At 43.9% G+C, this 27,796-nt stretch overlaps 1 protein-coding gene across 1 annotated transcript in view; it reads right to left on the bottom strand.

Annotated features, from left to right (window-relative positions):
- SPMIP7 (sperm microtubule inner protein 7) overlaps positions 1-23,507 on the bottom strand; it is a 162,674-nt gene extending 139,167 nt beyond the window's left edge. The window contains exons 1-2 of the mRNA XM_089654931.1: positions 22,912-23,507; positions 13,903-13,982 (exon numbers count right to left, since the gene is read on the bottom strand). Of these exons, the coding sequence (XP_089511057.1) occupies positions 13,903-13,982; positions 22,912-23,371 (540 nt within the window). The 5' untranslated portion in view covers positions 23,372-23,507. The remainder of the gene's footprint in view (positions 1-13,902; positions 13,983-22,911) is intronic.
- Positions 23,508-27,796: the final 4,289 nt, after the last annotated feature.

The following is a 27,796-nucleotide window of genomic DNA, read 5'->3' as shown; positions in this document are numbered from 1 at the left end:
TACACAAAACAAGTGAGAAGCAAATAAACACACAAACACAGTTTTTGACAAGTCTGTTATTGAAAAAAGTCCCACAATGTAGATCCATGTCAATCATGATGAACATAACGAGACAATGCCAATCGCTGAATGACAACTTTTCGAGCTGTGATTGGTAATAAAAGTAAGGGGCGAGGATGGTGGTGACATCATTGCCCAAATATGGTCATGGTCATATCTGAGCAATGTTTTTGCCCAAATATGGCCATGTGGCCACATTTAGGAAATTATAGCACTCCCTATACCTTCCCCTTTGCTTATGTGGATGGGCTAGGTGAGGTCAGTGGTTGCTGAGGACACAGCAGGTGCAGGCACCCACTGATTCCTAAGTAACCATTGACAGCAGGAAGCTGTTGTGTTTGTCCATAACAAATGCTATATATTCAGAAGAATGCCTGAACAGCAAATGTTTGATTTGAACTTATGCTTAATCCAAACACTCAGATCATCCCTACTCGTCAATAGTCAGCACTTTGACCTGAAAAAACAATGTATTCTGTTAAAGCAGGCTCCCATTGTTTTTCTTTAAAAAAGTGCAGCCTTTATCGCACTATATAAAGAATAAATTGTCAGCTCTTGGACTGAAAATAGCAATATACATATTTTGTGAAAATAAACCTTTCCTAAATAAGTACATCTTTTGGAAGCATACTATTAAGTCCTGGAACTAATCAATAATGTATTTTATCACAACAGACAGCTTTTAGTTTGGTGATAACACCATAATGATTTGCAGAAACAGGCCTACTCATACGTGAGCTGTGGATGGGGGGAAAAGAGGTGAGCTGTGGATGGTGAGATGCATAGGTGAGTGGTGGATGACAGGAGAAGAGGTGAGCTGTGAATGGTGGGGTGCATAGGTGAGCTGTGAATAAGGGGAGGAAAGGGGAGTTGTGGATAGGGGAAGAAGAGGTGAGCTGTGGACAGCGAGAGAAGAGGTGAGCTGTGGACAGCGGGAGAAGAGGTGAGCTGTGGACAGCGGGAGAAGAGGTGAGCTGTGGACAGCGGGAGAAGAGGTGAGCTGTGGATAGTGAGAGAACAGGTGAGATGTGGATGGTGGTTGTGCATAGGTGAGCTGTGGATGAGAGGAGAAAAGGTGAGCTGTGGATGGTGGGGTACATAGGTAAGCTGTGGATGGGGGCAGAAGAGGTGAGCTGTGGACAGGAGGAGAAGAGTTGAACAGTGGACGGTAAGGTGCATAGTTGAGATGTGGATGGTGGGGTGCATAGGTAAGTTGTGGGTGGGGGAAGAAGAGGCGAGCTGTTGATGGTGGGAGAAGAGATGAGCTGTGGATGGTGGGGTGCATAGGTGAGCAGTGGATAAGGGGAGAAGAGGTGAGTTGTGGACACGGGAAAAAGAGGTGGGCTGAGAACGGTGGGAGAAGAGGTGAGTTGTGAGAAGAGAAGTGCTGTGATTGGTGGGGTGTACAGGTGAGCTGTGGATGAGGGGAGAAAAGGTGTGCTGTGGTTGGTGGGGTGCATAAGTGATCTCTGTATAGGGGAAGAAGAGGTGAGTTATGGATGGGTGGAAAAGAGATGGGCTGTGGATAGTGGGGCTAATAGGAGCGCTATGGACAGGGAAAGAAGAGTTGAACTGTGGATGGTGGGCTTCATAGGTGAGCTGTGGATGGGGGGGTGGGGGGGGAGGGGTTAGCTGTGGACAGTGGGAGAAGAGCTGAGCTGTAGACAATGGGGTGGATAGGTGAGCTGTGGACAGTGGGGTGAAGAAGTGAGCTGTGGATAGTGGGGTGCATAAGTGAGCTGTGGATGAGAGGAGAAGAGATGAGCTGTGGATGGTGGGGTGCACCGTGTTTGCTATGCATTCGTAAATCCTGTACTCTGTGTGTTACACATTCGTAATCCTTATGCCTTGTGTGATTTACATTTCTGAGCCTTTACCACACCCATTATTCCACTGAGGATGAGGCTTTCCTGCCAGTCGGGGAGTTCGGCTGATATCAGAAGCGGCTGACCGGCTTCTTAGTGCTGCTGCAGGTGTATGTGGCTTTTCAGTCGATGCTGATTGTCATTGTGGGCACTGTACCAGAATATCAGAGTGATAAGGAAGAAGGCCTCAGCGATGAAGAATTTATCAAGCATATCCGATATGCAAACAACTTCACTTCCATAGTATCTGAGTGGAACCTAATTAAGCATCAAGCCTACAAGGTTAACTTGGCATCATCATTGTTATTTGCTGGTCTCCTCGTTGGGAACATTTTGTTCGGACCATTATCTGATAAACTGGGAAGAAGGCCGGTATATTTAATAGGTCTCTTATTTGATGTCATTTTTGGCTACCTAACAGCTTTGGCTCCAAGCTATGGCCTTTTTGCTGCATCACAATTATTTGTTGGGATAATGAATGGTGGAATGGCCTTGGTCTCTTTTGTATTAACACAAGAGTATGTCGGGAAATCATACTGGGCATTAACAGGTTCCTTAACTAATCTCACTTTTGCTGTTGGCATAGCGGTATATGCCTTGTTGGGCTATTACATTCGCGACTGGAGAACGCTTGCATTTGTGGCCAACACGCCGGGTGTTTTCTTTTTCCTTTTTTCTTTGGTTTCAGATCCATAACAGCAGTCTGTCAGTTCATCCATCATCCAGAGGAGGGAACCCATTCATCTAGGTTGTCCACTCACTCTTGAGGAGATTTCTGAGCCATGCTGTGTATTACTTCACCCAAGGCTGATGTTTTACCCCCGAGGGATGTACCACCTGCTGCCAGCCATTCGGGTTGATGGTCACTTATATGCGCATTTTTAATGCACGGTCGGTGCGCATTTCTGCTATATGATTTTTTTGGCATCAGTGTATTTCAAAAGAGGAAGCTCTTCATAACTATGCACAAGATTTTATGAACATTTATTGAACGATATGATTATTTATAAAATTGTTAGCGCTGCACTATATCTTACAGTGTTTAGAGATATACTGTCAGTCCAGATTCAGCCAAATGCAGCAAAGTTAATTGGACGACGCTTCACAGAACAGATGGACAATGATCCAAAACACACTGCAAAAGCAACCCAGGAGCTTTTGAAGGAAAAGAAGTGGAATATTCTGCAATGGCCAAGTCAATCACCTGATCTCAACCAAATTGAGCATGCATTTCACTTGCTGAAGACATAACTAAAGGCAGAAAGACCCACAAAGAACAACTGAAGACAGCTGCAGTTAGAGCCTGGCAAAGCATCAGAAAGGAGAAAACCCAGTCTTTGGGAATATCCATGGGTTCCAGACTTCCGGCAGTCATTGCCAGTAAAGGATTCCCAACAAAATATTAACAATTAGCATTTTATTTATGATTATATTCAATTCAAATTACTTTTGGTCCCTTGAAAAAGGGGGGACGGCTACTCTTAAGAGCTGTAATTCCTAAAAATTCCTCCAGTTTGGATGTAAATACCCTCAAATTAACCTGAGAGTGTGCACTCTCAGCCCATATCCATTATATAACTATACAATCATATTGTGAAGTGAAACAATTCTGCGCTACATGGAACAATGGCACAATCCTTATATAACCAAAAAACCAAGTGATAAAAAAAATATATATATAGAAGATAAAATAGAACATTCCTCCCAGACGTGTTTCGTCACTAGTCACGTACTCTACAAACGGCTCTTGGAACGACAATACAGCAGGCAATAGCATTCACTAGGTGGGCCTCTGCTTTGCCTTGCATTACAATATGTATGGTGTCTGTTTTGAGCATGCACAGGACTCTGATAATACTGCCATCTTGTGTTTAATCAGTACATCACTGGATGTTCATCATACTTGGTGCAAAATACACCTCCAGAATGTGAGTGTATTTTTTTATGTTTAATTGATGAATAAAAGTATAAAAGGATAAAGCACTATGTAGAGTTCTTTTTAATGAGTAATATGGCAGATGAAAGACGCTTATCAGGAGGGAGCTTACTTTGGAGGGAGCTTGTCTTCATTCAGCAAGCTGAGCATCTGAGTCCATATGGGACCAAAAGTGCAGTTAGACCGTAACATTGTATAATGTGAGGTCACACTGCATGAGGTGAGCAGATACAGTGGGGCAAACAAGTATTTAGTCAGCCACCAATTGTGCAAGTTCTCCCACTTAAAAAGACGAGAGAGGCCTGTAATTGGCATCATAGGTAGACCTCAACTATGAGAGACAAAATGAGAAAAAAAATCCAGACAATCACATTGGCTGATTTGGAAAGAATGTATTTGCAAATGATGGTGGAAAATAAGTATTTGGTCACCTACAAACAAGTAAGATTTCTGGCTCTCACAGACCTGTACCTTCTTCTTTAAGAGGCTCCTCTGTCCTGCACTCATTACCTGTATCAATGGCCCCTGTTTGAACTTGTTATCAGTATAAAAGACACCTGTCCACAACCTCAAACAGTCACACTCCAAACTCCACTATGGTGAAGATCAAAGAACTGTCGAAGGACACCAGAAACAAAATTGTAGACCTGCACCAGGCTGGGAAGGCTGAATCTGCAATAGGCAAGCAGCTTGGTGTGAACAAATCAACTGTGGGAGCAATAATTAGAAAATGGAAGACATACAAGACCACTGATAATCTCCCTCGATCTGGGGCTCCATGCAAGATCTCACCCCGTGGGATCAAAATGATCACAAGAACGGTGAGCAAAAATCCCAGGGCCACACGGGGGGACCTAGTGCATGACCTGCAGAGAGCTGGGACCAACGTAACAAAGGCTACCATCAGTAACACACTACGCCGCCAGGGACTCAGATCCTGCAGTGCCAGACGTGTCCCCCTGCTTAAGCCAGTACATGTCCGGGGCCCGTCTGAAGTTTGCTAGAGAGCATTTGGATGATCCAGAAGAGGACTGGGAGAATGTCATATGGTCAGATGAAACCAAAATAGAACTGTTTGGTAGAAACACAACTCGTCGTGTTTGGAGGAGAGAGAATGTTGAGTTGCATCCAAAGAACGCCATACCTACTGTGAAGTATGGGGGTGGCAACATCATGCTTTGGGGCTGTTTCTCCACAAAGGGACCAGGACAACTGATCCATGTACAGGACAGAATGAATGGGGCCATGTATCGTGAGATTTTGAGTGCAAACCTCCTTTCATCAGCAAGGGCATTGAAGATGAAACGTGGCTGGGTCTTCCAACATGACAATGATCCCAAACATACCACCCGGGCAACAAAGGAGTGGCTTCGTAAGAAGCATTTCAAGGTCCTGGTGTGGCCTAGCCAGTCTCCAGATCTCAACCCCATAGAAAACCTTTGTAGGGAGTTGAAAGTCTGTGTTGCCCAGCGACAGCCCCAAAACATCACTGCTCTAGAGGAGATCTGCATGGAGGATGGACCAACATACCAGCAACAGTGTGTACCAACCTTGTGAAGACTTACAGGAAATGTTTGACCTCTGTCATTGCCAACAAAGGATATATAACAAAGTACTGAGATAAACTTTTGATATTGACCAAATACTTATTTTCCACCATAATTTGCAAATAAATTCTTTCCAAATCAGCCAATGTGATTGTCTGGATTTTATTTCTCATTTTGTCTCTCATAGTTGAGGTCTACCTATGATGCCAATTACAGGCCTCTCTCCTCTTTTTAAGTGGGAAAACTTGCACAATTGGTGGCTGACTAAATACTTTTTTGCCCCACTGTATATGGTGGAGGATGTCTTTGCACAGGAATTGATGACAGATGCACATATTTTTCATTATCCAAAGGAGGGTTCACTAAATGAACACTTTATTGATTGAACTTGAGTTTTTGAATGACTTTTGTTTGATTCATACCTAAACATTTTTATTTTTTGTGTGATTTTTGTTATATATATATATATATACAGTTGCAAGAAAAAGTATGTGAACCCCTTGGGATTACGTGGAGTTTTGCATGAATTGGGCATAAAATGTGCTCTGAACGTCATCTAAGTCGCAACAATAGAAGAACACAGTCTGCTGAACATAATACTACACAAACATTAGATGTTGCCATGGTTTAATTGCACATAACATGTAAACATTCACAGTGCAGGGAGGAAAAAGTATGTGAGGCCCTAGCTTAATGACTTCTCCCAGAGCTAATTGGAGCCAGGAGTGAGCCAACCTTGACTGCAATCAGTGTGATGATATTGGATGTGTTGCTGACAGCTGTCCTGCCCTTAAAAAACACACACCTGTTTTGGGTTTACTGGTTTCAAGAAGCACTGTCTGATGTGAACCATGCCTCGCAGAAAAGAGCTCTCAGAAGACCTACGATCAAGAATTGTTGACTTGCATGAAGCTGGAAAGGGTTACAAAAGTATCTCCAAAAGCCTTGATGTTCATGTGTCCACGGTAAGACAGACTGTCTACAAATGGAGAAAGTTTAGCACTGTTGCTACTCTCCCTAGGCGTGGTCATCCTGTAAAAATGACTGCAAGAGCACAGCACAGAATGCTGCATGAGGTAAAGAAGAATCCCAGAGTGTCAGCTAAAGACCTACAGAAATCTCTGGCACATGCTAACATTTTTGTTGACACATCTACAATAAGGAAAACATTAAACAAGAATGGAGTACATGGGAGGACACCACGGAGGAAGCCATTGCTGTCCAAAAAGAATATTGCAGCACGTTTGAAGTTTGCAAAAGAGCACCTGGATGTTCCACAGCACTACTGGCAAAATATACTGTGGACAGATGAAACCAAGATTGAGTTGTTTGGGAAGAACACACAACACTATGTGTGGAGAAAAAAAGGCACAGCACACCAACATCAAAACCTCATCCCCACTGTGAAACATGGCGGAGGGAGCATCATGGTTTGGGGCTGCTTTGCTGCCTCAGGGCCTGGACGGATTGTTGTCATTGATGGGAAAATGAATTCCAGAGTTTATCAAGACATTTTGCAGGAAAACGTACGACCATCTGTCCGCCAACTGAAGCTCCTCAGAGGATGGGTGATGCAACAGGACAATGACCCAAAGCATACAAGTAATTCAACAGAACAATGGCTGCAACAGCACAGAATACGCCTTCTGGAGTGGCCCAGTCAGAGTCCTGACCTCAACCCAATTGAAATGCTGTGGCATGACCTTAAGAGAGCGATTCACTCCAGACATCCCAAGAATATTGCTACACTGAAACAGTTTTGTGAAGAGGAGTGGTCCAAAATGACTCCAGATCGTTGTGCAGGTCTGATCTGCAACTACAGGAAACGTTTGGTTGAGGTTATTGCTGCCAAAGGAGGGTCAACCAGTTATTAAGTCCAAAGGTTCACATACTTTTTCCTCCCTGCACTGTGAATGTTTACATGTTATGTGCAATTAAACCATGGCAACATCTAATGTTTGTGTAGTATTATGTTCAGCAGACTGTGTTCTTCTATTGTTGTGACTTAGATGACGTTCAGAGCACATTTTATGCCCAATTCATGCAAAACTCCACGTAATCCCAAGGGGTTCACATACTTTTTCTTGCAACTGTATATACACACATATACAGTGGGGCAAAAAAGTATTTAGTCAGCCACCAATTGTGCAAGTTCTCCCACTTAAAAAGATGAGAGAGACCTGTAATTGGCATCATAGGTAGACCTCAACTATGAGAGACAAAATGAGAAAACAAATCCAGACAATCACATTGGCTGATTTGGAAAGAATTTATTTGCAAAATTATGGTGGAAAATAAGTATTTGGTCAATATCAAAAGTTCATCTCAATACTTTGTTATATATCCTTTGTTGGCAATGACAGAGGTCAAACGTTTCCTGTAAGTCTTCACAAGGTTGGCACACACTGTTGCTGGTATGTTGGCCCATTCCTCCATGCAGATCTCCTCTAGAGCAGTGATGTTTTGGGGCTGTCGCTGGGCAACACGGACTTTCAACTCCCTCCAAAGGTTTTCTATGGGGTTGAGATCTGGAGACTGGCTAGGCCACTCCAGGACCTTGAAATGCTTCTTACGAAGCCACTCCTTCATTGCCCGGGTGGTATGTTTGGGATCATTGTCATGTTGGAATACCCAGCCACGTTTCATCTTCAATGCCCTTGCTGATGGAAGGAGGTTGCACTCAAAATCTCACGATACATGGCCCCATTCATTCTGTCCTGTACATGGATCAGTCATCCTGGTCCCTTTGTGGAGAAACAGCCCCAAAGCATGATGTTGCCACCCCCATGCTTCCTTTGTTACATTGGTCCCAGCTCTCTGCAGGTAATTCACTAGGTCCCCCCCGTGTGGCCCTGGGATTTTTGCTCACCGTTCTTGTGATCATATTGACCCCACGGGGTGAGATCTTGCATGGAGCCCCAGATCGAGGGAGATTATCAGTGGTCTTGTATGTCTTCCATTTTCTAATGATTGCTCCCACAGTTGATTTGTTCACACCAAGCTGCTTGCCTATTGCAGATTCAGTCTTCCCAGCCTGGTGCAGGTCTACAATTTTGTTTCTGGTGTCCTTCGACAGCTCTTTGGTCTTCACCATAGTGGAGTTTGGAGTGTGACTGTTTGAGGTTGTGGACAGGTGTCTTTTATACTGATAACAAGTTCAAACAGGTGCCATTGATACAGGTAATGAGTGCAGGACAGAGGAGCCTCTTAAAGAAGAAGGTACAGGTCTGTGAGAGCCAGAAATCTTGCTTGTTTGTAGGTGACCAAATGCTTATTTTCCACCATATTTTGCAAAGAAATTCTTTCCAAATCAGCCAATGTGATTGTCTGGATTTTTTTTCTCATTTTGTCTCTCATAGTTGAGGTCTATATATGTATATATATATTTTTTTATTTTATTTATAATTTTATTTCAATATTAATATTTTTTCTACTATTTTATATTCTATATATATATATATATATATATATATATATATATATTTTTTTTATCACTTGTTTTTTTTTGTTATATAAGGATTGTGCCATTGTTTCATTTAGCGCAGCATTTTTTCACTTCACAATATGTTTGTATAATTTGCCCCACTGAGACATAGGTTGTGTGTACTAGCGGCTACAGTATTTATACGTTTAATTTTTTGTTTTAATTTCACTATAGTTAGCACTTGAGTTATTCAATTTATTTTACATTATATAACTATAGCTTGAGTATGTTTTAGTAAATACCTGAAAAAAACTAATATTGTGCCTGTGTCCAAATATATATGGACCTAACTGTATCTCTATTTATTAAATATATATATTTATTAAAATACCACTCTAATGACTGGTAATATTCTGTTTCCTTTCTTAGCTGCAGCCTGGCATTCCATGATAGGTCATAGATCCATGATCTACAAGTATTGTCCTTCCTATCACGTCCATTCTATGTAACACATGAAATGCCCATCATGCTGTGAGAGAAGTGTTAATATGGGAGAGTGCCTATGCACTTATCCCTGCTTTGTGGTTACTACAGGAAGCAGGAAACTGTTTACTCGAGGGATGCTAAGGATTATGGGTAAGCTTGCCAATGTGATGGCCAACATGCATGTGCTTTAAATATTCCGTGAGTTCCAAAATCATGGATCAGTCCTTATCTACAGTGGATATAAAAAGTCTACACACCCCTGTTAAAATGTCAGGTTTCTGTAACGTAAAAAAAAAAATTAGACAAAGATAAATAATTTCATAACTTTTTCCACCTTTAATGGGACCTATAAACTGTACAACTCAATTGAAAAACGAACTGAAATCTTTTAGGGGGGGAAGTAAACATAACAAACTAAAATAACATGGTTGCATAAGTGTGCACACCCTCTTATAACTGGGGATGTAGCTGTGTTCAGAATTAAGCAATCACATTCAAAATCATGTTAAATAGGAGTCAGTACACACCTGCCATCATTTAAAGTGCCTCTGATTAACCCTAAATAAAGTTCAGCTGTTCTAGTAGGTCTTTTCTGACATTTTCTTAGTCATATCCTACAGCAAAAGTCATGGTCCACAGAGAGCTTCCAAAGCATCAGAAGGATCTCATTGTTAAAAGGTATCAGTCAGGAGAAGGGTACAAAAGATTTCCAAGGCATTAGATAAACCATGGAACACAATGAAGACAGTCATCAAGTGGAGAAAATATGGTGCAACAATGACATTACCAAGAACTGGACGGCCCTCTAAAATGGATGAAAAGACGAGGAGAAGACTGGTCTGGGAGGCGGCCAAGAGGCCTACAGCAAAATTAAAGGAACTGCAGGAATATCTGGAAAGTACTGGCTGTGTGGTCCATGTGACAACAATCTCCCATATTCTTCATATGTCTGGGCTATGGGGTAGAGTGGCAAGACGGAAGCCTTTTCTTACGAAGAAAAACATCCAAGCCCGGCTAAATTTTGCAAAAACACATCTGAATTCTCCCAAAAGCATGTGGGAAAATGTGTTATGGTCTGATGATACCAAGGTTGAACTTTTTGGCCATAATTCCAAAAGATATGCTTGGTGCAAAAACACTGCACATCACCAAAAGAACACCATACCCACAGTGAAGCATGGTGGTGGCAGCATCATGCTTTGGGGCTGTTTTTCTTCAGCTGGATCTGGGGCCTTAGTCAAGGTAGAGGGAATTATGAACAGTTCCAAATACCAGTCAATATCGGCACAAAACCTTCAGGCTACGGCTAGAAAGCTGAGCATGAAAAGGAACTTCATCTTTCAGCATGACAACAACCCAAAGCATACATCCAAATCAACAATGGAATAGCTTCACCAGAAGAAGATGAAAGTTTTGGAATGACCCAGCCAGAGCCCAGACCTGAATCCGATTGAAAATCTTTGGGGTGATCTGAAGAGGACTGTGCACAGGAGATACCCTCGGAATCTGACAGATTTGGAGTGTTTTTACAAGGAAGAGTGGGCAAATATTGCCAAGTCAGGATGTGCCGTGCTGATAGACTCATACCCAACAAGACTGAGTGCTGGAATCAAATCAAAAGGTGCTTCAACAAAATATTAGTTTAAGGGTGTGCACACTTATGCAACCATATTATTTTAGTTTTTATTTTTACTTCCCTCCACCTAAAAGGTTTGTTTGTTGTTCCACTGAGTTGTACAGTTTATAGGTTACATTAAAGGTGGGAAACGTTCTGAAATTATTTATCTTTGTCTCATTTTTTTACAACACAGAAACCTGACATTTTAGCAGAGACGTGTAGACTTTTTATATCCACTGTACATATATTGGTGCAAAACCATTCCTCTGGATTTGTCACAAGTTCTGATTTACATAAATTGATTTATTTGTTCCTAGTCATAAAGGCTCCATGTACACTGCAGCTGATAAACTCACGTTTAGGAGCTTTTCTGCGTTTTTTTCAGCAGCCCCTGAACTCTCCCTAATGTTTTCCTATGTGTCTATGTACACTATGTTGTTTACAGTTGTTTACAGGCAGTTGAGTTTACAGTCGTTTTTTTTTAACGCACCAAACATGCGTTCAGGAGTAGATTTTATCAGTATTTCAAACGCCAAACTCTTGTAAACGTGTGTAAACGAGGCTAACCCGCATTTATAAGCGGTTGCGTTTGGAAAATTTTTTTAATTCTTCCATTTCCAGATGATGTCCAGAGCCTTTTTTCATCATGAAAAATGCATGCAAAGCGTTTTCCCGATACTCAAATGGACCCGGTACACCATACTTTGAAGTTTCGCATGAAATAAAATATGTTAGACACGGCTGCAATAATTTCTGCACAGAAATGAGCTGGAACACATCCAAACACCACAAAAAAAAAAAAAAGACAGCTAATCTCAACAAATACTGCTCTCTCTGCTTCTGCTCTCTATTTCTCTCAAAATTTCTGAAATAGTTCATTTTTTACTGTTTTTCAGTGCATTGTGGGCATTTTGAATGGTCTCCTGAGGTTATCTTTAAAAAACGCTTCTAAACGCTCATAAACGCGCATAAACGCGGTATGCAAACGCAGCTAAACACACGTTTTTTAACCTACGTTTTCCAGCAGTCAGTTTCCATCGTTCAGAAGTGTCCCGTGTACATGGAGCCTAAAGCTATGGGGTTTAGTCAGAAAACATTAGTTGGACAATTGTCAGAAAGTTTGTGCAAACTGAACTAAATCTCCTGTGTTTTTCAATAGATTATCTCCTGCATTATCAGCTCCATCTAGTGGCCCAAATTTGGTATAATTTTTAATTTTTAATTGAGGTATTTCAGAAAACCAACACTGCATTTTGGCAGTTAGATGGAGCTGACAATTAAAGGAGTTAATCTATTTGAAAACATACGGGGACATTTAGTTTAGCTTCCATTAATTTTTCTGGCATTCAGGCAGAAAAATTCACTTCCAAGCTCCTTGAACGCCTGGCCTACAATCGCCTAAACGCCCACCTCACTGATAACAACCTCCTTGATCCTCTACAGTCCGGCTTCCGTCCCCTACACTCCACCAAAACCGCCCTACTTAAAATCACCAACGATCTGCTAACCGCCAAAGGTAATGGCCATTACTCAGTCCTCCTGCTCCTTGACCTCTCCGCGGCCTTCGACACTGTCGACCACCCCCTCCTCCTTACTAAACTGCACTCCCTTGGCATCAGGGACGCTGCTCTCTCCTGGTTCTCCTCCTACCTTTCCCAATGCTCCTTCAGCGTCACCTACAACACTGCCACCTCCCCCTCTCTCCCTCTCTCTGTAGGGGTCCCCCAAGGCTCTGTCCTTGGGCCCCTCCTCTTCTCCATCTACACCTCCTCCCTTGGCAAACTAATACACTCCCACGGCTTCAATTATCACCTCTATGGCGATGACACACAAATTTACCTCTCCACCCCCCACCTCACCCCCTCACTCTCCGCCCGCATTGCCCACCTCCTGAACGACATATCAGACTGGATGTCGCTCCTTTCCTCAAGTTAAACCTGTCCAAACCCGAGCTCCTGGTTTTCCCCCCAGCCTGCGCCCCCCCCCCATCCTCTCCATCACGACTGGCAATGCCACCATCACTCCCACCCCACACGCCAAAGTCCTGGGTGTCACCCTGGACTCAAACCTCTCCTTCCAACCTCATGTCCAATCACTATCAAAGTCATGCAGGCTCCACCTCCGCAACATCTCCAAGATACGTACATTCCTCACCCCAGACACTACTAAACAACTCGTACACTCCCTCATTATCTCACGCCTGGACTACTGCAACTCCCTCCTCACTGGCCTATCCAAACAAACGCTATCCCCACTCCAGTCTATCCTGAACTCAGCGGCTAGACTCATCCACCTCACCAACCGCTCCACATCTGCCACCCCCCTCTGCCAATCCCTTCACTGGCTCCCGATTGCCCAGCGCATCAAATTCAATTTACTAACTCTGACCTACAAAGCCATTCACAATGCGGCCCCAAACTACCTAACCAACCTGATACCCAAATACCACCCCACCCGTGCCCTTCTCTAGTCACAGGACCTCCTACTCTCTAGCTCCCTGGTCTCCTCCTCCCATGCCCGATTGCAGGATTTCTCTAGGACTTCCCCCATCCTCTGGAACTCCCTACCCCAATTCATCCGACTGTCACCTACCCTCCTCACCTTCAGGCGCACCCTGAAAACCCATCTCTTCAGGGAAGCCTACCCCCCCCTCACCTAACAACTGACCTCCTCCACTCCTCCTACCACTCCATCCCCCACAGCCACTTTCTCCTGTACCACTATCCCCTCCCTCCTAGATTGTAAGCTCGAAAGAGCAGGGCCCTCGAACCCCTCGTGTCTTGTATTGTTACTGTCTTGTCTCATGTTCTGTCCCCCTCGCTATTGTACAGCGCTGAGCAAACCCTTTGGTGCTATATAAATACTGTATAATAATAATAATAATAATAATACACAGCATGAATGTTCAGAGCAGTAAAAACGTCCAAGCAAATTAGGAATATCAACCTTTAAGAAAATGCACCTACTTGAAGAACAAACTTCGGCAATATGGAACTGCCATGTCCATTTTTCATTTGAGGGGTTACTTTCATGTTACTTGTCCAACCTGTCAAAATAATTAATGACATCTGTGAAAAAATAGTTTTCATCAAAACAAAAAGGCTAAAATGTTATGGATTTATTATTAGTGATACACCATATAGAAGGAAAGAAAAACAAATACATTTAAATGAAACACGTGATACATATTATACATGAATATGTGAACCATAGATAAATCATTTACAAAAGAATGTCTGTTTGAAGCCTACTTATGCAGGCCATAGATGGGTCGAAAATCGGCCGATTTTTCGGCCGAAAATAAGATCGGTCGATTTTCGGATCGTTAGTGGGTTAATAGGTCGGCCGTTTTTCGGTATTTTGGCAGATTTTTTTTATCGGTAAAGTTTGAAAAAAATCGTCCAATTTTGCCGATCGGCCGATTTTCGCGGCAATGATGGGCAAATCGGCCGATCTTTTTACCGATAAAAAATCTGCGCATGAGCAGTGACCTGCAAGAGGAAGACAAAAAGAAGAAGAAAAAGAAGAAGAGGAAGAAGAAGAAGAAGAGGATGAAGAAGAATTCCAGTCCGACAAAAAGTGTCCCTGCAGAGAGCTCCGCTATTTCTTTGACATTTATAGCGGCTGCAACAATGTATCTATTTGTTTCCGAATAAAAACATCTGTATCCTAAATGGATACAAATAGATACATTGTTGCAGTTGCTATAAAAGTCAAAGAACTGTCAAAGAAATAACGGAGCTCTCTGCAGGGACACTTTTCGCCAGCTGTAGACGGAATGAAAATCGGCCGATTTCTTTTACCGTTCCTGGTAACGTCGGCCGACTGAAAGACCGATTATTCGTTTTTTTTAAAGAAAAATCAGCCATTTTTCTCCCCATCTATGGTCTGCATTAGATAGTAACATGTAGTAGGAAATTCAAACAGATGTGCTCCCTGTGCATTGATCTGGGTGTTAATTAGAAGCTGCACCGTTTAACATACTGTGTCAGATTGGCCCTCCAGCTGTTGCCAAACTACAAGTCCCATGAGGCATTGCAAGATTGACAGTTACAAGCATGACTCCCAAAGGCAGAGGCATGATGGGACTTGTAGTTTCGCAACAGCTGGAGGGCCGCCAGGTTGACACCCCTGAATTTGCTAAGAGGGTTATATCTTCCTTGGATGCTCACTTCCATGTATGTTTGGTGCGTTCATGAAGTCACCACCTTGAGGGCTGGTTCACACTATAGAAACGCAGTCCAGATGCGTTCCGGGAGCGTTTTTGCATGCACGTTTTTTACGCATTTTTGGTGCATTCCAGTGCATTTTTTACGTGTTCCAGTGCGTTTTTATGCATTCCAGTTCGATTCCCCCGTCTCTTTTTCTTCAGGACCAGTTCACACTATAGAAATGCAGTCCAGATGCGTTCTGGGTGTGTTTTTACATGCGTGTTTTTGGCACGTTCCAGTGCATGTTTTGTGCTTTTGACCTTCTCTTTCTTCAGCCTGGGTTCACACTGACTGGCTTCCATGTAATTTCCACAACCGCATCATAATCGCACCCCATTCATACGAACCACTGCGGGTGTGTATTTTAAGTTAACGACACCCTGAAATCCGTTCGCAGATCGCGGTGCAATGTGCAGAATCGAATTGCATAAGTGTGAACATCCATGCGATCCGATTCTGGTGCGGACTAATAAAGCTTCCTGCACTTTTTTGGTGGTGCGATTTGAGCCATAAAAATGTATGGCTCAAATTGCACTGCACAGAAATCGCATGTGATTTGCACAGGCTGTTGCCGCACCGCATCAGTGTGACCCCGGGCTAAATCTAAATAGGAACATGTGCATTCCAGTGTGTTTTTGTGCGTTCCAGTGCATTTTTATTCCAATGCGTTCCAATACAGTTCTGTGCAGAAAAAATGCAGCATGTTCTACTTTTTTTTCTGCAGCTGGAACACATCGGAACTGCAAGCGCTGATGTGAACTATGACATTGACAACCATATAACCTACTTTCTGTGCGTTTTGGATGCAGGAAAAAAGCAACTGAAACGCATGTAGTGTGAACTGGCCCTGAAACATAACGGCTCCAACTGTCAGATGTTGCCAATAAGACTCAAAGTAATTCTAAAGGGAAGAAAAGCCTTATCTAGATCACAAGGCCATGCTAGGACCACAAGTGTCACGTGTACATCCTACAGTCCCTCACCATTGCACCATGTTCAATCACAGGATCAATGTCAGGTTGACAGCCCAGGTCCTTGTCCATGTAAGGGCTTGTTTAGGCTAAATTTAGACATCTAAGCCGCTGCACCTCTGAATAGTGATCCATGTTTGGATTGCTTTTCAGAAGTGTTTGACAGGCTGTGAGAAGGCGATGTGATGCCTTCTCACTGCCTGCTTTAACCCCGCTACAGAGCTTCCCCATTCACTTGAATGGGTCACATTTGGTGAGCTTACTGTTCGCTGAGCATTACAGGGGCAATCATTTTTGCAGCGATTGTGAAGCAAAGCATTGTGACCCCAGTTTTTAAATACCCCCATCAGTTTCCTTTGCAGCTTAATGGGGGCGGTGGGGGGGCGTTAAAAACTCAACTGCCTTGAGGCTAGGTTCACACTGATGCGGTGCGGAATTCACAGCGAATTCCACACCGCATCCAAATCGCACCCCGTTCATGCGAACCGATGCGGGTGTGTATGTTAAGTTAACAACACCCCGAAATCGATGCAATGTCCAGAATCGGATCACATAGGTGTGAATACCCATGCGATCCGATTCTAGTGAGGACCCAAAAAAAAGGGTCATGCACCTTTTTTGGTGCGATTTAAGTCATACATAATGTATGGCTCCGATTGCACTGCACACAAATCACATGTGATTTGCACAGGAATGCGGTACGGTTCCTGTGCAAATCACATGCGATGTACCCAACGCATCTGTGCGAACCTAGCCTTAGACTTATGGTTGGGAGTATTAACTACCTGCCGACCGCAGATAGCCGAATGACGGCTGCACTGCGGCCGGCCAGTTCTGGGTGGACGTCATATGACGTCCTCCCAGAACGCGCTCTCCTGCGCGCCCCAGGGGGCGCGCACCCGGCGATCTCCGTGATCGCTGTGTCCTACGGACACAGCTGATCACGTGATGTGGTAAAAGGCCAATCACAGCGGCCTTTTACCACGTGATCAGCGGTGTCCAATCACACGCTGATCAGAGGAAAATGCAAGTGCCGGTTCTCGGCTGCACTTTCCTCACGCTGTCAGATCGTGAGGAAAGTACTGCCGAGAACCGGCAGTTGTCAGAGCGGGGATCGGCACCGATCATCAGGGCACTGATGATCAGTGCCCTGATGATCGGTGCACAGCAGTGCCACCCGCAAGCTCCGCCCACCTGTGCCCAGCAGTGCGCCCACTAGCTCCGCCCACCTGTGCCCAGCAGATCACCCACCTGTGCCCAGCAGTGCACCCACCTGTGCCCAGCAGTGCACCCCCCTGTGCCACTCTGCAGTGTCACACACCTGTGCCCAGAAGTGACACCCACCTATGCCCAGCAGTGCCACCCACCTGTGCCCACCCACCAGTGCCCACCCACCAGTGCCACCCACCAGTGCCCACCCACCAGTGCCACCCACCAGTGCCACCCACCAGTGCCCACCCACCTGTGCCCACCCACCAGTGCCACCCACCAGTGCCACCCACCAGTGCCACCCACCAGTGCCCAGGGGTTGTGCCAGTCAGTGCCACCAGTGATGCCAGTCAGTGCCTTCTATCAGTACCCATCATCAGTGTCACCTATCAGTGCCGCCTATCAGTGCTGCATATTAGTGCCGCCTATCCGTGACCCGTAATTAGTGCTGTCTATCAGTGCCGCCTATCCGTGACACCTCATTAGTACTGCCTATCAGTGCCCTTTAGTGCCGCCTATCAGTGTCCATCAGTGCTGCCTCATCAACGCACATCAGTGAAGGAGAAAAATTACCTGTTTGAAAAATTTTATAATAGAAACAAAGAAACTTTTTTTTTTTTTTCAAATTTTTTGCACTTTTTGTATTTATAGCGCAAAAAGTAAAGCGCCCAGCGGTGATTAAATACCACCAAAAGAAATCTCTATTTGTGAGAAAAAAATGATCAAAATTTCATATGGGTACAATGTTGCATGACAGCGCAATTGTCAATCAAAGTGCGGCAGCGCTGAAAGCTGAAAATTGGCCTGGTAAGGAAGGGGGTATAAGTGCCTGGTAGGCAAGTGGTTAAAAATGAGCAGTTGAGCCACATTTTTAGGGCTCCCAACACCTCCCCCCCTTAAAGTGGCTGTAGACCTCAAACTAAAAATGAACAAAACACATGTCGCTATAGTGTGCCTGCTCACTACCTGTCCAATGCCTCCTAAAAATGTCCCAAACATGGATCACTTTTCAGAGGAGCAGTTTAAACACTAGTGTAAATTTTGCCTAAAAGTGCCAGTATAAGCAGCTCGTTCTGTAATGATCACTGGAAGGCTACGTTCACACTAGCGTTGTGTGTAGGCGGCAGAGAGGCGTTTGGGAAGCGTTTTTACCGCTTCCCAAACGCCTCGGACAATTCTGCACATTGCAGCACATGGTGCTGTTCTAACGGGAGCGTTAGCGTTGCGGCAAAACGGATTCCTCTGGTCGAGTCAGGAGGTGTTGAAGCCTCCTATTCTAGTCTATGGTGCCGCTCCGCAAACGCCCGGCCGGCATTTGCGGTGCGGTTGCACGCGGTTGCAGGGCGTTTGTGGAGCGGTAACACCATTCAAACTTCATTATAGGCGTTTGTGGGGAGTTTTTAACGCTCGGTAAATGCCTAGCAACCTTCCGCTAAACTGCGCATGCAGCGTTTGCCGAGTGTTAAAAAACGCTCTGCAAACACCGGACCAACGCTTGCCAAACGCTATAGGGGCGTTTGGTAAGCGTTGGTAAAACAGTCAAGTGTGAACGAGCCCGAACTGTGATCACTGTTAACAGTGCTTGTGGTTGTTAAAATAAAATACAAAAATGTTCACATTGTAGTCAGCTGCAGCTCCAGGATGATGTCAATTACAATGTAACACTTTTTTCTCTACACAGAAGTCTTTAAAGTGTTAAGAAACCCACAACAGTAAAATCAGTCTGTAGATGCAGTAAAGCATGCTTGTTATATTCAATGTGGAACATAAGGGGTTAATCATCTGCATTGTGTCAAAAGGATGTTTGATCCTGACTTTTATGATCCTCCCCTTCTTCCAGAATACCCCTCTTATCTCCCGATAAGACATATCCCGTGGAGTCACTCTGCACATGCTCGGTTTGGTGTGTATTGCTAGAGAGGTTTTTTGTTTTTGTTTTTGTTTTTTTTCTTGGGAGAGTGCATGTGATCAGCACAGGGCCAAATAGCACTGTTTAGACAGAGGTCAGGGGTCCTGCATCCTCCTGGACCAGAATGAAAACTCCTTCTACTTTAACCAGTGCTTGGCTGGACAGTGATGGAAGTAACAAAAACTTCTGATGAGAAAAGGTATTTAGCAGTTTATATTTACTAAAATAATTGAACTTCCATGTTCTGTGTACTGTGGGAGATCAGATATAGTGAATGCAGGGTCCGGGGTTTAGTAACACTTTAAGTAGAACTATATGCAATTTTGTTTCATTTTCTGCAAAACGTGGCAGAAAACCACTTAGGTGTGAACCTGGGGTAAATGACAAGTGAAGTCCAGGGGCGGACTAACTCATTTGGAAACTCGGGCACTGCCTGAGGACCCGAGGTCAGTAAGGGGCCCCATGAGGTACCCCTGGTACCTTTTTTATAGGCTTTTTTGAGTTTGGGCAAGGACACAGGGGCCCCATGATCCCATATTGCCCGGGGGCCACATGAGTTGTCAGTCCGCCCCTGGTGAGATTATTATTAAAACAAAAAAAATAGTTCTAAATAATTATCATTTCTTGTAGAAAATCCCTGTAAAGTGATCATCTTTCGGTACTTGTCTGTTAATTCACTGGATTTATTTATTTAATATATATATATATACAGTTGCAAGAAAAAGTATGTGAACCCCTTGGGATTACGTGGAGTTTTGCATGAATTGGGCATAAAATGTGCTCTGAACGTCATCTAAGTCACAATAGAAGAACACAGTCTGCTGAACATAATACTACACAAACATTAGATGTTGCCATGGTTTAATTGCACATAACATGTAAACATTCACAGTGCAGGGAGGAAAAAGTATGTAAGGCCCTAGCTTAATGACTTCTCCCAGAGCTAATTGGAGCCAGGAGTGAGCCAACCTTGACTCCAATCAGTGTGATGATATTGGATGTGTTGCTGACAGCTGTCCTGCCCTTAAAAAACACACACCTGTTTTGGGTTTACTGGTTTCAAGAAGCACTGTCTGATGTGAACCATGCCTCGCAGAAAAGAGCTCTCAGAAGACCTACGATCAAGAATTGTTGACTTGCATGAAGCTGGAAAGGGTTACAAAAGTATCTCCAAAAGCCTTGATGTTCATGTGTCCACGGTAAGACAGACTGTCTACAAATGGAGAAAGTTTAGCACTGTTGCTACTCTCCCTAGGCGTGGTCGTCCTGTAAAAATGACTGCAAGAGCACAGCGCAGAATGCTGCATGAGGTAAAGAAGAATCCCAGAGTATAAACAATAACACATGCAGCGCTACAAAAAGAATAATATATACAAATGAGTGATAAGCTACTGGTGCTTAAAGTGATTATAAAACGTCCTCATATCATAATTCAATAGTCCCAATAAACAGTGCAAAGGTGGTCCACTCCGTGCTGAAAGGTGTATAATATTATGCACTCACCAGAAAGCGCATAATATGCGCATTTGAGTTGTCAGACCACTCCTGGTCCTAGAAAGCTGAACCTGTGTGGATCATCTAGCAGACTGTTACTCTGGTAGGATACACCTTTCCTCAACCAGCAGAGGGATTCCAGGCATCAGGAAATACTTGGTATACCTAATCCAGACTTCCTCAACCAGGGCATTCATACAAGATATCCACCTTGAGAGAGGGGGGGGGGGGCTTGGCCAAACAGCCCACCCCAAAAAACACTGATAGTGTAGTACGTTCAAAAAAATCTTTATTGTAGAGTAAAGGTAACTGACTCACAAGGTATCCCAGAAGCAAAGATGGCCGTCGGCCTCCACGAGGCCCCCTTTGACAACGTGCTCGTCCGCACGAAACGCGTCAAGGGGGAGCCTAGCCGGTGACGTCACGCCGTTCCGTACCTCGTGGAGGCCGACGGCCATCTTTGCTTCTGGGATACCTTGTGAGTCAGTTACCTTTACTCTGCAATAAAGATTTTTTTGAACGTACTACACTATCAGTGTTTTTTGGGGTGGGCTGTTTGGCCAAGCCCCCCCCCCCCCTCTCTCAAGGTGGATATCTTGTATGAATGCCCTGGTTGAGGAAGTCTGGATGATATGAGGACGTTTTATAATCACTTTAAGCACCAGTAGCTTATCACTCATTTGTATATATTATTCTTTTTGTAGCACTGCATGTGTTATTGTTTATAGTATGAAGGTTTGGGGTTTGTGCCTTTCATGTTAGCTGCTTACTATCCATCTCCAAGCGCTCGTTAATTATTTTTACTGCTTTAAGAATCCCAGAGTGTCAGCTAAAGACCTACAGAAATCTCTGGCGCATGCTAACATTTTTGTTGACACATCTACAATAAGGAAAACATTAAACAAGAATGGAGTACATGGGAGGACACCACGGAGGAAGCCATTGCTGTCCAAAAAGAATATTGCAGCACGTTTGAAGTTTGCAAAAGAGCACCTGGATGTTCCACAGCACTACTGGCAAAATATACTGTGGACAGATGAAACCAAGATTGAGTTGTTTGGGAAGAACACACAACACTATGTGTGGAGAAAAAAAGGCACAGCACACCAACATCAAAACCTCATCCCCACTGTGAAACATGGCGGAGGGAGCATCATGGTTTGGGGCTGCTTTGCTGCCTCAGGGCCTGGACGGATTGTTGTCATTGATGGGAAAATGAATTCCAGAGTTTATCAAGACATTTTGCAGGAAAACGTACGACCATCTGTCCGCCAACTGAAGCTCCGCAGAGGATGGGTGATGCAACAGGACAATGACCCAAAGCATACAAGTAATTCAACAAAACAATGGCTGCAACAGCACAGAATACGCCTTCTGGAGTGGCCCAGTCAGAGTCCTGACCTCAACCCGATTGAAATGCTGTGGCATGACCTTAAGAAAGCGATTCACACCAGACATCCCAAGAATATTGCTACACTGAAACAGTTTTGTGAAGAGGAGTGGTCCAAAATGACTCCAGATCGTTGTGCAGGTCTGATCTGCAACTACAGGAAATGTTTGGTTTAGGTTATTGCTGCCAAAGGAGGGTCAACCAGTTATTAAGTCCAAAGGTTCACATACTTTTTCCTCCCTGCACTGTGAATGTTTACATGTTATGTGCAATTAAACCATGGCAACATCTAATGTTTGTGTAGTATTATGTTCAGCAGACTGTGTTCTTCTATTGTTGTGACTTAGATGACGTTCAGAGCACATTTTATGCCCAATTCATGCAAAACTCCACGTAATCCCAAGGGGTTCACATACTTTTTCTTGCAACGAGAGAGAGAGAGAGACACTTCACTGACATCCTAGCTAAGTAATTAGTTTGAAATAAAACTTTTATACTATGTTAACTATATTGAATAAATAAATCTGGTGAATTAACAGACAAGTACCCAGTTACCTTTATTATCCGTCTCTCCCCCAGTGTTGACAATTTATCTGATTGAAATTCACTAACACTGCTCCCAAATTTTACTGACACAACCAATTAAATATTTATTATATATATATATAGACCCACTTTACTGACATCCTAGCGAAGTAATTAGTTTGAAATAAAACTTTTAAACTATGTTAACTATATTGAATAAATACATCTGGTGAATTAACAGACCCATCTTTCTACTGGCACCTTACCTCCCAGGTGTGCCCTGAGGGCAGCATCTGATCTGACTACAGAATTCCACGTTGTGCCCTCCTTGTGGATGAGATCTCTGTAGTCACCCTCCTTGGATCTCTGGCTGGGGACACAGGGCTGCTGTGGTGTCTGACTGATGACACTTCCTGTAGGTGGCGCTGTTTTACACCTATTCCTCCCCCAGGGATCGCTGTGGCCGGCTTTTCCATCGCTGTGATTGGCCAGACATGGGATGGGCTTCCCGGTTCCAGGTCTCAGATCTGCATCCGCCCCAGCACTCAGAAATCCCGAGCACGGATCGACCAAAGGCACGTCATCCCGGAGGGGGCTCAGGCAGTATCCGGACATGTCTGGAGAAGTGGAGTGTGGATTCCATTTCATAAACGGATGTGATCTGCGCCCATCGCTGGGCTGGTGTCGGACTGCAGATCGTCCCGTGTATGTCTTGTGCACCACCATGGCCGATCCTGCTGATCAGGTGCCTTCTGTGGGTAACGCTGGGAAGAGTCTCCGTGTGTCTGCAGATCGCGCGTCTTCTTAGACATCGATACTCTCCATTACAGCGGAGCGGGACCTTCCGTACCTCCTGCTTGTAGCGTGACAAGTGGTTGCTAGGAGACGGACGACGCTGACAGGCCCCGCCCCCTCACTCAGCACTCCTGGATCTGGAACAGACACCCCCGCCTCCCTGTAGATGTGCTGCACCCCACCCTGGGGACCCTTCTACACCAGGGGCGGGCTGACCATTTGGAAACTAGGGCCCGGGGTCAGTAGGGGGCCCCATGAGATGCCCCTGGTACCTTTTCCATAGGCTTTTTTCAGTTTGGGCAAGGACACAGGGGCCCCATGATCCCCTATTGCCCGGGGCCCCATGAGTTGTCAGTCCGCCCCTGGATGCACTTTTGCTTTTTAAACACTTACCTTCCAGAGAATTTCCCCCTCTTCCTGACCAGGCCATTTTTTGCATTACGGTGCTGCGTTACTTTAATTGATGATTGCGCGGTCATGCAACACTGCACCCAAATGAAATGTATGTTCTTTTTTCCCCCGCAAATAGAGCTTTCTTTTGGTTTTTGTGTGTTTTTTATTTTTTGCGCTGTAAACAAAAAAATGACAATTTTGAAAAAAAATATATATTTTTGACTTTTTGCTATTAACCAATTCAATACCGGGCAATTTTACCCCTTCCTGCCCAGGCCATTTTTCAGGTTTCAGCGCTCTCACACTTTGAATGACAATTGCGCGGTCATACAACATTGTACCCAAACTAAAATTTTATCATTTTCTTCACACAACTAGAGCTTTCTTTTGGTGGTATTTAATCACCGCCGGGGTTTTTATTTTTTTGCTAAATTAATAAAAAAAAGGCCAAAAATGTTGAAAAAAATACACGTTTTTCTTTGTTTCCGTTATAAAAATTTACAAATAAATAATTGTTTTTCATAAATTTAGGCCGAGATGTATTCTGCTACATGTCTTTGGTGAAAATAACCCAAATTAGGATGTATTAATTAGTTTGTAGGAAAGTTATAGAGTTCACAAACTATGGTATAGATCTGAATATTGATCAATCCTGAAGTACTGACGGCCAATCTAATTTCTTGAGGTCCAAGAATGTCAGAATAGTACAGATATCCCCCAAATGTCAGGACAGTACAGATATCCCCCAAATGACCCCTTTTTGCAGAGTAGACAGTCCAACGTACTTCATAAGAGGCATGGCGAGTTTTTTGAAGTTGTATTTTTTTTGTCATAATTTTTCGTAAAATGAAAAAATGAAAAAAATTATTTTCACTATTTTTTTTTTACATACCGTCACCAGTGTAGTACAGAGTCATCATATAACTGGCATGGCGGTGATCAGGGACACTGACTGGTGACAGTATGAAAAAAAAATATATATATATATTTTTTTTTTTATTTTTATTATTTTTAATTTTTTATTACTTTTTTTCTTTTTTTAAGATTTTTTTTTCATATTTCATATGTCCAAAGTAGTACAATGTTACCATAGTAACATTGTACTACTTTGGGGAAGTGATCAGTTATTTTTTTTTTTTACACAATTTGCTTATAGCAAAGAATTACGTTGCTATAAGCAAGCATTTACCTGAATGACATCGATTCATTCAGGGTTTTCTTTTTTTTTTTTGTGCTTAGCTGTGATTTGGTCACAGCTAATCACATGACATGTGCATGTGATTAGCTGTGACCATTCACAGCTAGGCACTAGTATACAATGGATGGCATCATGAATGAAGCCATCCATTGTATACAACTGTCATGTGACCTGCTGTGATTGGTCACAGCAGGTCACATGGTACCTGCAACGGGGGCCGGTACTCAGATCTGTCATCGGCCGTGTCCGAGGTACACGCCCGGTGACAGATCGAGCCGCTGCGCCGCTCTGCATTAGCGCAAACGGCGCATGTGCGGGAGCACGCCAAATGGCGTGCACCCGGAGTGGAGAAGCAACTTTGAAGCCGCCAAACAGCCATTGGCCGGGCGGCAAATGGTTAAACATCCAATTAAAAAAAAAAATTAAAAATCAAAATTGGTCATAAATGTATGGCAAAATGTATTCTGCTGCATGTCTTTGCTAAAAAAAAATCCCAATACGTGAAATTAATTGGTTTTCGTGGCGTCTACAAATTTATTTATGCTACTTATATAGCGCTGTCAGTTTACGCAGCACTTTACATATATATTGTACATTCACATCAGTCCCTAACCATCAAGGGGCGTACAATCTAAGGTCCCTAACTCACATTCATACATACACATACTAGGGACAATTTAGACAGGATCCAATTAACCTAGCAGCATGTCTTTGGGGTGTGGGAGGAAACCGGAGTACCCAGAGGAAACCCACGCAGGCACAGAGAGAACATACAAACTCCAGGCAGGTGGTGCCGTGGTTGGGATGCAAACCAACGACCCTAGTACTGCCAGGCGGAAGTGCTAACCATTTAGGCGTTGTGCTGCCCAATCCCTAACCCTCAAGGGGCGTACAATCTAAGGTCCCTAACTTACATTCATACATACACATACTAGGGACAATTTAGACAGGAGCCAATTCACCTACCAGCATGTCTTTGGAGTGTGGGAGGAAACCGGAGTACCCAGAGGAAGCCCACACAGGGAGAACATGCAAACTCCAGGCAGGTGGTGCCGTGGCTGGGATTCGAAGCAACGACCCTAGTACTGCTAGGCGGAAGTGCTAACCATTTAGCCACTGTGCTGCCCTGGCGGTATATTGACTGGGATTTTTTTTTCATACTAGTAATGGCGGTGATCAGCAACTTATTGCGGGACTGCGGCGGGCATTCTGACACTGGGTGGGATTGACTGTCACTGACATCCCAATGACACTAATACAGTGATCAGTGCTAATAAAGAGCACTGACACTGTACTAATGACACTGGGCAGAAAGGGGTTAAAATCTGGGGTGATCAAAAGGTTAACTGTGTGCTTTTTTTACATGCTGTGCTGTGTGTGTTTTACTAGGGAGAGATGCTGCTTTGTATTTCTCTGCAGTGCAAAGAGATACAAAGCAGCATGTCCTTGCTGACAGGAGAGAGACCTGTGTTGTGCAAAACGTGGCAGAAAACCACTTAGGTGTGAACCTGGGGTAAATGACAAGTGAGGTCCAGGGGCGGACTGACCATTTGGAAACTCGGGCACTGCCTGAGGGCCCGGGGTCAGTAGGGGGCCCCATGAGATGCCCCTGGTACCTTTTTCATAGGCTTTTTTGAGTTTGGGCAAGGACACAGGGGCCCCATGATCCCCTATTGCCCGGGGGCCCCATGAGTTGTCAGTCCGCCTCTGACCCTGTCATCTTTCTCCGATGATCGCTGAGTGCTGGCCGGGACCCAGTGATTCACATCCCTAGCTGCCAATAGCAGCACAGGTAGGGCAGCACGTGCCGCCTACCCGGAGATGCAAATCATGTATATATACGTGATTTTGCACAGCCCTGCCGCCCTGTAACAGTAATTCTACTATAGGACGGCGGGCAAGTGGTTAAAGTGCATGAAAAATGTATCCCTTTAACTCCTATGGAACTCTTCGTACCACTGTGCTGTGGGTGTGGTGCGTTTTTAAAAGTCCTGCATGCTGCATTATTACCACTAGTGATGCACTGATAGCATTAGTCACTGGTCACACCGCTGCAATTTAAAATCATGCGATTTCTGAATTTGAAATTGCGGGCAGAATTGCTGCTATTCTGGCCATGATTCAAAAGCGCGATAGGAAGCCCAACACACTTTTAGGTGCCATTATTCTTTACTCCAAATGCGGTATGATTCTGCCGCGATTGTCACGTGTCAGAATCACACAGAAATCACGGCAAAATGATATTTGCAATATGTGTGACACGCTTTTACAGAGAGCATTTGACAAGTCGATTTTTGACTCCTTTTGTACATTGGCAGTTACTTCAAAATGAATGAGCAGCCTTGAGGCAATGTACAGGGGAGTGTGAATGGGCTCAGAGTCTTGGATTCATAAATGCTTTTCCAGCACCAGAAGATATGTTGAATGTGTTACAAATATCCTCTGTTACATTTCCAGGGGACTAAGTATTGGACTGGCACTAAACGATATCCTTATTCTTCACAAATAAATGAGTTTCATAATGTTTTAATTTGTTTTACAAAGCTACAGATTTACAACCATACAACTATCCCCAACATTACGTGACAAACAGATGTTGCTACAATGTTCTCGTACATAAACGTCTTCTATAAAACCATCGTGTTTGGTGCTCTTCGGTCTTCCAACAACTAAAACAAAAAATGCAGAAACACATCTACTGGCATACGAAAGCTCTTTCAGAAATAATTTATACTCGTCCACTACTATCCACCGTTATATAATAA

This window comes from Staurois parvus, unplaced genomic scaffold (genome assembly GCF_062004578.1).
Source record: "Staurois parvus isolate SC_StPar_1 unplaced genomic scaffold, SC_StPar_1.0 ptg000814l, whole genome shotgun sequence".
Classification (NCBI taxonomy): Eukaryota; Metazoa; Chordata; class Amphibia; order Anura; family Ranidae; genus Staurois; species Staurois parvus.
Note: the sequence above shows the minus strand (reverse complement) of the source record. Positions and strands in the feature narration are given on the sequence as shown.